Source organism: Lampetra fluviatilis, chromosome 5 (assembly GCF_964198595.1).
Source record: "Lampetra fluviatilis chromosome 5, kcLamFluv1.1, whole genome shotgun sequence".
NCBI lineage: Eukaryota > Metazoa > Chordata > Hyperoartia > Petromyzontiformes > Petromyzontidae > Lampetra > Lampetra fluviatilis.
Window position 1 is genome coordinate 9,543,074 of NC_136279.1, and position 12,526 is coordinate 9,555,599.

A 12,526-nucleotide genomic window follows, 5' to 3' on the forward strand; every position below is an offset into this window, starting at 1 on the left:
TGTTGTGTGTTTCCCAGTCCCATGCACCCCTGTGTGTCTGGGTGTGTCCCACTGTGTCCACGTGGTCTCGTGTTGTCCCAGGTGACACTGTAAACACGGAGGATCGCGAGTGTGTGCATCTCTGGCCTGTATCCGCGCGGTCCCTTGTTCGTGTCCCAGGTGAGCGCGGTGAACGTGGAGGAGAATGGCGCCGAGGAAGCTCTCCGTACGGCCTTCACGTCGATCGACTCGGCGCACGACCCCCGCTATGTGGTGCTGGATTGCGAGCCAGCCGTCACGCAGAAGACCATCACCCAGATTATCAATATCGGCAAGAATGTCAAGGGATATCACTACATCCTCGCCAATCTGGTGAGTAGCAAGACCACGGGGCAATACATCTCCCCATTCTGTGTTCCATATGTCATCTCCTCCCATACCCACTACAATTAAGTGTTCTTACATCCCCCTGTCATTCCCTGCTCCGAATGCCTCCCTGTATCCCTGTCTCTCCCCACGTCTCCTCTGTTTCTCTTTGTGTCTATCCCTTTTCCTCACGTCCCCATGTCATCCTAATGTATCCACGTCCACCCCCATGTCCTCATGTCTCCTTGCATCCCTATATCCCCTCGTGTCTCCCGCTATGCCCTGAATGCCGATGTCTCTCTCATCTCCCCACAGGGTTTCTCGGACATGAGTCTCGAGACCCTGCAACGCGGCGGCGCAAATGTCACCGGCTTCCAGATCGTCGACTACAATGAGCCCATGGTCCAGAAATTCATGCAGCGCTGGAAACAGTTGGATGGGAGAGAGTTCCGAGGATCACATGATGGCCCCTTCAAGGTATCCACGGGATCATGATGGGACACATGGAGATATCACAGGGCCTTTATGGGGGATGGAGGGACAGGAGGGGACATGCAGTGATACGCAAGTTTTTTTGTGTGTCTCCATTCAATCTGTGAGTGTCCCCACGTCCCTTGTCTTTGCATGTCCCCTTATCCCCTTATTCTTGGCCGCCTCATCTCTGTGCATTTCTCTTTGTGTGTGCTGTCTCCTTTATCTCAAGTCCTATATCTCCCAGTTCCGCCCCCTTATCTCTTTATCCCCATGTGTGGCTCCAAATCCTCTTCTCCCTGTGCATGTCCCCCACATGACCACACGTGTTCCTGCACTTGTCCGTGTGTGTCCCTGTGCGCGTGCAGTACACATCTGCTCTGTCATACGACGCAGTGCTGGTGCTGGCCGAAGCGTTCCGTTACCTGCGGACGCAGCGCACGGACATCCTGAGGCGCGGCGTGGCCGGGGACTGCCTCGCCAATCCAGCCGTGCCCTGGAACCAGGGCATCGAGATCGAGCGAGCTCTCAAACATGTGACAGGGGGACACAGGGGCACACATGGGTACACATGGGACGAGGAGATGAGGGGACACATGGACATGTGTGTATATATATGTTAGCAGTAGTTTGCAACCTATGCTAATAACCCGGCAACTGGAGTTCGATACCCGGCCATGGCAAACATCAACGTTTCTCAATATTTGAAGCAGTCCTAGGCCTCCCTCATCCTCTCTCTCATGTGGCCTCAAAAGTACACCGCACTGGCACTATGGGGAGGCCTTCATCTAGCAGTGGATTGACAAGTGGTTGTAAACTATTATATTTTCGTATGTATTTATGAATGCATGCATGTATATGTGCGCGTGTACGCACACACACACCTGTGCAGGTGCGTGTGTCAGGACTCACGCAGAACATTCAGTTTGATGACTTTGGGAGACGGACGAACTACTCCATCCTGGTCATGGAGATGAAGGAGACTGGCCCAAAGCAGGTGAGGTCACGTGTGCTGCATGAGCAACTGTGTGTGTAAGGGAGCATGCACGTGCGAGCACGTGTATTCGTGTGGATGTTTGTGTGTGTGTAACAGCCTGCTCACCGCCATTGCCCTTACAGTCTGGTAAAGGCTACCTACGGTTTATTTGTCTTAGCATGTGGACATGTGTACGAACGTGTGAGCGATGTGGTAGTTTACAGTGGCCATCCTCCAACAATAGAATCAGAGACACAACAATGAGCTGAACGCCGGCCATGGCACAGTGGGAAGCGTAGATGGTGCATTTGCCAGTCATCTCAGTCAGTCAACCCTTAACACCTGAGTTTGTTATATGAACTGCCAGCGAACCTCCAACACTTCACATAACCCAAAGTGAACCTAGGTGATGTCACCGCAATATATTGAGGAGTGGTGGTGTAGTTGACTGTGAGTGCTCTTTTGTTATAATCCCAGAGACCTGCGTTTTTGCATCATCATCATCATCATTGTTACTCGTGGCAAGGTACCCTAGCCTGGCTTGGGCCTTCCCTAGATCAACACAGTCTAAAATAAAATCATAAATATTGCTGCAGTGGTGTGGTATCAGCACTGGAAGACAAAAGCGGCCAGGTGTGAGGCTTTTCCCAATTCACCCTTACTTGGTATTTGCTAACAACACTCGCCCCATCAGCCAATAAGAATAAAGAGGCCATAATTGTCTCATGCACTGATACAGTATATAGAGAGAGACCTACATTTGTCCACATCTCACCGTAATCTCCATGTTTCCTTCCTATCTCCTCCATGTCCCCATGTGTCTCCGTGTATCGCCGTGTTCACCTTTCTGCCCTACATCCTTGTATCACCCCCATCTTTGAGCCTCTCTTGTCCTTCAATTTTATTCACATCCTATGGCTTCCCAATGTCCTTCCATTTGTCTGCATGCGTCTGTTCTTGTCCTTATACATTCCTGCGCGTACCTGATTTTGTCGTATGCTGCATGCTTCTTCACATGTTCTTTGGCATCCCTGCATCCTCTCTCCAAGTATTTGCATTCCCGTGTTTGCACATATTCCCACGTGCTGCCCCGTGTCCTCATCTCGTTCACGTGTTCTCATGAATCCCTATGTCCCCTTGTGTCCCCGTGTGCTCGTGTCCCAGACCGGGTTCTACACTGAGTCCATGGGGCTGAAGATGCCAACGGACAACGTCGTGGAGAAGGAGTTGACTGAATCCAACAATCACACGTATGTGGTGTCGACCATCATGGTACGAGGGCGTGCGCACCTGTGTCTGTTCTGTCAGTGCGTCTTGGGGAGGGGGGGGGGGAACAGGACATTGATCCAGGACCAAAAACTCTAGAGGCCCACAAAGAATAAACTACATTAAACCCTTGCTATGCGTGAATTTTGGATTTTCGAGTTTCACACATTTGCGAATTACTAAATGTATACTAATTTCCTATTCGCGACCTGCCGGACAGCAGTGGATTGACCAGTGTACGTCGTGCCAGGCCACCGACACCGGAGAGGCGCGCGCAGAATTTTACATTTGAAACGGTCTGCGAAGATTAGGCATGCCCCCTCGGCTGCCCGCTTTGTCCTCAGTCTCGCAGTAATCCCACTCTGAACTTGCTATTGTGCCCTTTTACGTTGACACATTTGGGTATAAACGAGTTAACTGAGGTCCATTCTAAAGGAAGCGAATGCGGTTAGTGCTCCCCAGAGTGCCAAAAGGATAACAACTGTGCGTTGTTGATCAAACACGTGCATCTCGCGAGGAGTCATCCTCCTGAATCCCTCACCATCAGCCCCACCTCCGTCGTCATCAAATCATCATCAGTAATTAAAAAAACACATTGTTCTGTATTATTTACTATTTATTGAAGTTACTGTTTTCAAAAATGTACCATTTCCCCCCTTAGTTCACTCGTACCAGGAATGTAACCCCATTTTTCTGAAAGACAAAGATCCCCCGTATAGCAGCACCAAGCATGGTGCTGTTTCATTCAGATGCTGTCGCCTCGACATACCTGGTTTTCACCTGAGGACGGCTGCTTGCGTTGTGGCCGAAACGTCGTGAGAATTATTTTATTATGTTTTATTTTTATTATTTTATTACTTCCCTTCTAAGTGACTTTACCGAAAGAACCAAGAAGATGAATCTCTGCAGTCACGAAAGCTTTAAATCGAAATTCAAGTGATGTTAGCGAGCACCTATGAAGGCCGGCACAGCACATGAGGGGGTGGGTGGTCAACACCACGCCCGGCCGTTTTTGTCTAACTTATGGCGAAATTTTACACATTGCACCAGGAACTCATTTGAGGCTGAGTCGACCAAGGGGAGACCCAGCACCGATTCAGATAATCATCACTGGTGTTGGCCGTGAGCGGGAATCAAACCTGGGTCGCCAGGATCGTAGCACAGTGCACTAACCGCTACACTACCGCTCTCCACACTACCGCTCCCCACACTCAAAACCGCACACAAACAAACCCACATTCTCACCCCATCTTGCCCATCAACTCCGGTAGGAGGCGCTGTACGTGATGATGCACAAGAACTCGGACTCGCACCGACTCGCGCTCACTCACGCAGCGATGTCCTCACCCATCTCCCTGAACCTCACCTCTCCCTACCACCCCCCCGGCCCTCTTCCCTCCCCCACCACCGACAGGAGGCCCCGTACGTGATGTTGCGCAAGAACTCGGAATTACTGGAGGGGAACGAGCGCTACGAGGGCTACTGTGTGGACTTGGCATTGGAGATCGCGCGCCACGTGAACATCAAATACCACCTCGCCATCGTGCCCGATTCCAAGTACGGCGAGAAGAACTCCGAGTCAGGCACCTGGAACGGCATCGTGGGGGAACTCATCTATGGGGTGAGATGCAAACCGCCGTCGGTTGCACCGTCCCCAGCGCATGTACGACGCATTGGTCTCTGATCCCTCCCACGCTGCCTCTGTATGATATGAATATCTGTGCGAGCCGCAACTGCCTGGTGTAGTGGAAATCATTGTCGGCCTGCGACTGATAAAAGTCGCGATGTCTTTTTTTTCCGACCGCACCGCTTGATACAGTAAAAAGTGTCTGGTCACGGCACGCCACCTGGTATGGTATAAATGGACTGTTATAAGTGATCGAACTGAGACTATCATCTCACTACACTTGAGAAAACGCGGATTAATCATGGACCGGCTGAACCCCGGATTAAAGCCCTACATTCGGCGCAGTGCTCTGATCCCTGAGCCACCCGGCCATCTTTGAAAACCAAAACCTTAACCCAAACGTGACCCATAACCCTCGTGGTGTTATGTGGTGTGTACAGTCCCTGATGCATGGAATGCAACGGGGTCCCCCTGTCCCATTTCTGCTGCTCTCCGGTGTGCCGCATACCCGATAGCTACACCACTGCCTGACTTGACCCCTGACTCCTGACCCTCCTGTGTTTGTGGCAACGTAGAAAGCTGACCTGGCCGTGGCTCCGCTGACGATCACGCTGGTGCGCGAGGAGGTCATCGACTTCTCCAAGCCATTCATGAGTCTGGGCATCTCCATCATGATCAAAAAGCCGCAGAAGTCCAAACCTGGGGTATTTTCGTTCCTCGACCCGCTCGCCTATGAGATCTGGATGTGCATCGTGTTTGCCTACATCGGCGTGAGCGTCGTGCTCTTCCTTGTCAGCCGCTTCAGCCCCTACGAGTGGCGACCCGACGACAGTGCCGCCACCTTTGACGACGGAGGAGGTGAGAGTCCTGCAGTACTGCCTCCTGTTCATCATCATCATCACCGTCATCATTGTCATCCATGTCCTCCATCACCATATCACCAACACCAATGGGTGGATGCCAGTTTTTCACAAGTTAGGGGGATGATTTACTCTCCATTCCCTCTTCCTCTTTGATCTCCTACTCCACCTCCTCTGTCTCCTCATTCACCTCCTTAGCTGTATATCTGTGTACTCAAGTACTCGTTTACTCATGCAACCATGTATCTAAAAACCTCGATACCCGTACAATCACATCCTCTACCCATGTATCCACATAACATACATCACATACCCATGAACCCACAATACCCACATATTTGTGTACCCATATACCCAAATACCTGTGTACCTGTTTGCCGACAAGCCCACACAACCGGCATACCCGTGTGCCCCCAGGTCTCGGGGGAAGGGACCTGGGCGCCAGCATCGCCAACGGAGGTGGCCTCAGCCTGGTGGGCTCGGTGTACGGTGGGGGCGGCGGTGCCGGTATGGCTGGAACCGCCCTCGTGGGAACCGTCTCCACCGAGCAGCCCAACGAGTTCGGCATTTTCAACAGTCTCTGGTTCTCCCTGGGTGCCTTCATGCGCCAGGGCTGCGACATCTCCCCTAGGTGCGTTGCATGCGCTTTCCTATAGTGCGCCCAGAAATACTGGGAGGTGAGATGAGGGGGTGGGGGGTGCATGGTTATTCCCGAATTCATCATAACCTTGAATCGTGACAATTCATCCAATTGTAGGGGAGTGAGATTAACCATTTTATGCCTCACATATTCCAGCACTTCGACTCCTGTGTTCGTGCGTATGTCTATTTTGTATACGCGTGTTTGTGCGGTACTAGGTCCCTGTCTGGCCGTATCGTTGGCGGGGTCTGGTGGTTCTTCACCCTCATCATCATCTCGTCCTACACGGCCAACCTGGCTGCTTTCCTCACGGTCGAGCGCATGGTGTCGCCCATCGAGAGCGCCGAGGACCTGGCTAAGCAGACAGAGATTGCGTACGGAACCCTTGAAGCTGGCTCCACCAAGGAGTTCTTCCGGGTGAGATCCAGGGGTCGTGGGGGGGGGTGGAGACATGGGGAGACGGCGAGATGTAGATTGAAACAGGAAGAAATGGAGAGATGAGAGGACTAACAGGGAAACATGGAGAGACGCAAGAGATGTGGGGGGAAACAGAAAAAACCAGAGAGAAGCGGGGAGGCATGTGGAGATATGGAGAGACATATGGAGTTGTGGGGAGACAAGATAGCATGGGCTTGGTTACTCAAATTGAGGCAGAGGTTTTGGTATTTTGGTGACCCTCTTAGTTCTAGTCCTTGGCCTGGTCATCTGTCTCTATATTTGGGCTCATAATAGTAATACTAGAGCTGCTGATATCCTGTATTAAATGTGGGTTAGAGCAACCCACGATTATCCATTCCATTTTATGTACTCTGTAAAATTAAGGCATTGCTTTAAATGTTATATAAATACACGCTGTATTGTACTGTATTGGGGTGGGGTGATGGCGCAGCGGTTCGCACGCTGCGTTATAAACCCAGCCACCAGAGTTTGATTCCTGGCCGCCGTTAACATCGGTGGCGAGTGATGTCTGAACTGGCCCTGGGCCCCACTTCACCAACCCACGCAGACCAGTGTAATGAAGAATTGCCAAACGACCTCGAACCCTGCATGGGGATGATGCCTTCATCCAACAGTAGACTGACATAAGGGCTGTAAGTTGCATTATACTATATTTCAATTTAAACTGTTTCAACAAAATTGGGTAAAAATCACAAGACAAAGGTCAAATGTATGAGTATCTCCCAATGACATGGATAGCAGTGGAAGTGCCACATTCCTATGACAGGAGCCAGTGAACTGAGTAAAGTATAGAACGATAGGATTAGTGTGAACAGTTGTGGTTTATTTCTTGGCCGGGTGTTGTTTTGGCCACGTTCTCAGAAGCTCACAGGTTCAAATATCGTTCAGGGATTGACTTTAGCCCATCATTATCATTCCTCCAGGATCAATTAAATGGGTACCATTTTGTAGGATTTCAAGAGGTGTTGCCCCAATGGTTAACTAGTTCCCACCATAGGAATGTAGAATTTCCACCACTGGGTCATGGCCACAAGCAGAGATGAGTGCAGCCCCATGCTCGTTTGAACAGGGATATACCTAAGTTTTTTCATGTCCAACTTTCACTCAATAACAATCTCCTTTCTCTCCCTGTAACCCCTGCGACCTCTTTATAACCATCTTGACCTCTCAAGCGCTCCAAGATTGCGGTGTATGACAAGATGTGGTCGTACATGAAGTCAGCGGAGCCATCTGTGTTCGTTAAGACAACGGCGGAGGGGGTGGCGCGCGTGCGCAAGTCCAAGGGCAAGTACGCGTACCTGCTCGAGTCCACGATGAACGAGTACATCGAGCAGCGCAAGCCATGTGACACCATGAAAGTCGGCGGCAACCTCGACTCCAAGGGCTACGGCATCGCAACACCCAAGGGCTCCAGTTTTAGGTGCGTGGGTCCCCGCGGCTGAGATCACCCCACCACAACCCCAGTTGCATCCCAGAAGCCTCCTGCCGCTAACCCCACTTCCCGTTTTGAAAGGGGGCCCACTCAGACCCCCACAGGTTGCCACAAGCCTCCGTGCGTCTTCATAGGCCTTGTAAAAAAGAAAGCCTCAAACCTCCGTAGGCTTCATGTGACATTATCTAAAATGTCTTGCCAGTAGCGTGGTGTGGTTGGCATGGATACAGGTTGCAATAAATGAAATGGAGCCCCTTATCCGAATTCCCCCCTCTTCATAGTTGCATTGCTTGCATGCTCAATAACTGTTAATTAGTCATAATGGGCACCCGTTGGCTTTCATGAGTCTCTTATGAGCATTATAGTTACAGAGGTTATTTGAACATATCACCATGTCAGTCAATGTGGGTTGGTAAAGGAGGTTCCCAAAGCTTGTTCAGATGTTAGCCATGGCCAAGAATCAAACTCAGATGAGCAGGTTGGTGCGATAAACCACTGCGTCACTGCTCCACCCCCAGTGTGCTTTCACAAGCCTCCTCAAAACTCTACAAGGCTTCACGACCCCTCGTTAACCTCAAGAGGCTTTTCGCGTATTTATAATCCTTAAAGACCCCCTGTGGCCCATCTCAATGCACCTTCCTGAGCACCTACATGCATTCAGGAGCCTCAGTGAACTTTCCCAAACCTCTATGCACCTCATTTACTTCCCTGTAGGCTTTGAGGAGCCCCATTAGAGTTCTAAAAAATGTTCAAACCAAAGTGCTTAATCTGTTGTAAAGCAGAGTTCAAAGACCGTTGTGATGAAGCGCACAAACGTAGACTGTTGGGAGCCTCTGGCATAATGCACACATTTTCTAAGTTTAAACGTTCCCTGCAAGTAATTGAAAAGCATGACATCTACTTAACGACAGGCTGTGAGATCTTAAAAGCAAAACAGACAGGGAACTACAGTGGATGCCCATTATAATTTGTATGCACCCCCCTTTGGCCTTCGCACCTGATTGGCTCACAAGTGACGACATCATATGTATCCGTCTATTTAAGGACGAAACAGGAGTATTTCTCCACAAATATGGCTGTTGCCTGATGGTGCTAGCTGTAATTACTGGCAAAAATGTCATGCGCGAATTGTAAATGTTGTGGAATTACTCTCCAACACACCAGTGTGCAATACTAGTAACGCATTGGCATGTTCTGTTTACGTGACAAACCTTACTAATTGGCTGTCGGGTGGTGGTGGGTTAAACGACGCATTTCTATTTACGCAATCTCACTCAAAAACCTCTGTTATAGGTTTCTCAGGTGGTTAAATAAAAGACACCAAATTGATTACTTGAAATAGTTTAAAAGCCAATCAATTTGTCCGCCAAAACGAATGTTAGGCATACTCTTTGGTTCTTTCGGTAAAGTCACGTAGGTATAAAATAAAATAAATTAAATCACGACGTTTCGGGCGAAACACAAGCGTCCGTCATCAGGTGGGACAACCACAGCACTTCAACAATTATTTCTTGCTGTGGTTGTCCCACCTGATGACGAACGCTTGTGTTGCGCCCGAAACGTCGTGATTTAATTTATTTTATACCTACGTGACTTTACCGAAAGAACCAAAGAGTATGGATCCCTGCAGTCACGAAAACTTCCAATCTAGAATGTTAGGCAGCATTAACGTATGATCATGGCCTTGAGCCGGTAAACAGGGGACAGTCTGTTCACATGGCAACCACTTCTAACTGATTGCAGAATGGGACACTTCATTTGATAACCTAGTTGACCCCTGTACCCACAGTGCCATTCGACCATTTATACATTATGAAATTGGGATGTAATGGAAGCCCGGAGTTTTTCAACACATAGTTTGAACCCGTGTCCATGAAGTGAAAGTGAAATTGAGGCCAATGTGAGTTGAAGATAAATGCAGTGGAGGAGGCTCGAGGGAGGAGGTGGCACCTGTGAGGCTGTGTTGGGCTTGGGGTTTTCGGGCTGGAGGTGTGGGGTTGTGGTGGGGTCTTCGTGTGGCCTTGGGAAGGGCAGGAGGAACGGTCACATTCTAACACTCACGCACATGCACACCAATACAGCCGCACGCAAATACAAATACAAACATGCACACCAACACAAACACCCATGAATGTACACATGCATGCATATACAGAAGAATAAATACATGCACACAAAGGTGCAATATATATTCACACCAATACAAATGCTTCTGCAGATACTTCACATACCAATACATACACACACAAATGCAAATACACAACAATACACCAATACCAAGATCAATATACACTGTGATGCAGCAATATACACATACATACAAACAATGAATTGGAATACACAGCAATACTAATACACAGCAATATATAGACACGCACAAATACAAATAATATATACACGCATACCATTATTCTGCAATATACACTCACACTCCAAGAAAGACAATACACACGCCAATACTCAGCAATATACACCAATGTAAATGGAGACCAATACACCGCAATACCCACACACAAAACCAATAAAGACCAATGCACAATACACACACCAATACATAACAACTGCCATTTTCCACTAAGTGGTGGTGACGTCACCATGGTGCTTGCGCCAGGCTAGATGCACCTTGAGACCACGTGAAGTTAGGAAGCCTCGCTGAGTGGAGGTAACGGGACAGACCCATGTGTTATGAGTTGGTTGGTTGATTGAATGAGATGCGCCATCTGTGCCCCCCACTGCGAACTTGCTGCATTTTAGCTGCCCAGTGTTCCACACGCTGTTAGCTTACCTGCTTTGTCCTTCATTATTGCTGGAGAGCACCTGTCTGCAACTTCCCAGTAGCATCTTTCATAAGCTTCCTCCACAGAGACCGATCTTTACATAGCTGGTACCAGTCATGAGCAAGTCCAATTAGCTCCAGATCCTTTTGTACCACATAAGTCCGTCTCTCCTCTAGTCCGTGCTGCACCCGTTTAGCCCCCTCTATCTGGCCTAACAGAAGCTGATTAGGCGTGTGGTGGCTGGGCATGTGGGCCACCTGCTGGAGGTCACTGATGGGACTGTGTCCATATCTTTCAAGGATCTGGGAGCTCACACAAATGCAGTTTAGTTATATCCAGGAAGGATCACAGAGACGTCAGCCTGAATGTTTCAATCTGGCACAAATGCTCCTTCAAAGGGGTCTGTATTTCACAAGCATAAAGGGAGGGCACGACTGTGGTCGAGAAGACCCAAAACTTCGTATGGAGTGATAGTTCAGGTAGCTTCCACACAGCGTTACACAGCTGATGATAAGATCCCATTCAACTGATTTGGAGTGAAACCTCTGGTGCGAAACTGGAGCGAGTCCTAAGCATGCTGCCCAGGAGCAGAAACCTTTACACTCACTCCACAACTGCCCGATCACTCGTGGGGAGTTGAGACAGTGGAGTATTTGATGACATAAACTACCCAGGAAATTGTTTTGTTTTTGTAGGGCTAATGCTAAGGTCCCGTCTCTTAGTACCACGTTTCATCAGCAGTTGTCTCCAACTCCTCAGAGTGAGCAGCCATTACCAGATCAGCAGCATAGGTAATATGGTTAACCAATAGTTGGTCATCCCTTGACCACACCCGAGCATCAATCAGCCTCTCATTGAATCTGTACCAAATGGAAATTATTCCAATAGAGTTATGGAAAGCATTTTGCACTTTGTGGTCAAAAAAGATGTGAAATAGTGTAGGCTACCAGAAGACATCCCTGTTGCACCCCAAGGTGAACAGACATATACACAAGACAGGTGTGTTAGCTAACTACTAACTAATGCACGTTAACAAAACGCGCACCAAAACAATCGCAAAAAAAATAAACACGCATGCCCACCAAGAGTCCAATACATACATGTGCACCAACATAGACCAACAACACACTACTAAACATGCACATGTGCACACGCACGCAAAGATACAAACGAACACACATCCTTACACACGCACAAACACACGTACACGAACCCACACACTCGCTCCTCCGTGCCCATCCCGCCTCCGGCCGTGGGGTCTCCCCCACCTTGGACTTGAGTCAATTTAGACAGGTAGCGGGGGGGGCATCTTTAAAGGGGTGGCGTAGGAGTTTGCCAGCAAGTCCCGGTCTCGCCTAGACAAATAAATGACAGTACAGGAGAGTAAAACAAAAAAAGCATCAGTTTATTAATCGCATAATCAGTCTGTAAATAAGTATCCGATTCTCCGGATTGCAAAGACGTTCTGGAAAGTACAAACCAACCCAAAAGTTGTGCCCAGTGTTAACCAAGTTATACAGATCTGGTCTCTCACACACATGCACCTACTGGATTATAAGACATCTTCATAACTTATGCTCTAAAATACAGGGGGAGGAAGTGCCTCTTATAATCCAGAGAACAAATAGCATCAAGCCAACAACTAGCTTCGTCATATGTGGCTACGTGTTGCT

General features: G+C 49.0%; 1 protein-coding gene across 3 annotated transcripts in view; it reads left to right on the plus strand.

Annotated features, from left to right (window-relative positions):
- The window catches only part of LOC144932523 (glutamate receptor 4-like), a 59,391-nt gene that overhangs the window by 19,961 nt on the left and 26,904 nt on the right, over nt 1–12,526 (plus strand). For all 3 annotated transcript variants that reach the window (XM_078856695.1, XM_078856693.1, XM_078856694.1), the window contains exons 5-14: nt 160–351; nt 661–822; nt 1,185–1,352; nt 1,709–1,813; nt 2,957–3,064; nt 4,473–4,679; nt 5,261–5,543; nt 5,963–6,176; nt 6,404–6,602; nt 7,817–8,064. In XM_078856695.1, coding sequence (XP_078712821.1) covers nt 160–351; nt 661–822; nt 1,185–1,352; nt 1,709–1,813; nt 2,957–3,064; nt 4,473–4,679; nt 5,261–5,543; nt 5,963–6,176; nt 6,404–6,602; nt 7,817–8,064 — 1,886 coding nt within the window. The remainder of the gene's footprint in view (nt 1–159; nt 352–660; nt 823–1,184; nt 1,353–1,708; nt 1,814–2,956; nt 3,065–4,472; nt 4,680–5,260; nt 5,544–5,962; nt 6,177–6,403; nt 6,603–7,816; nt 8,065–12,526) is intronic.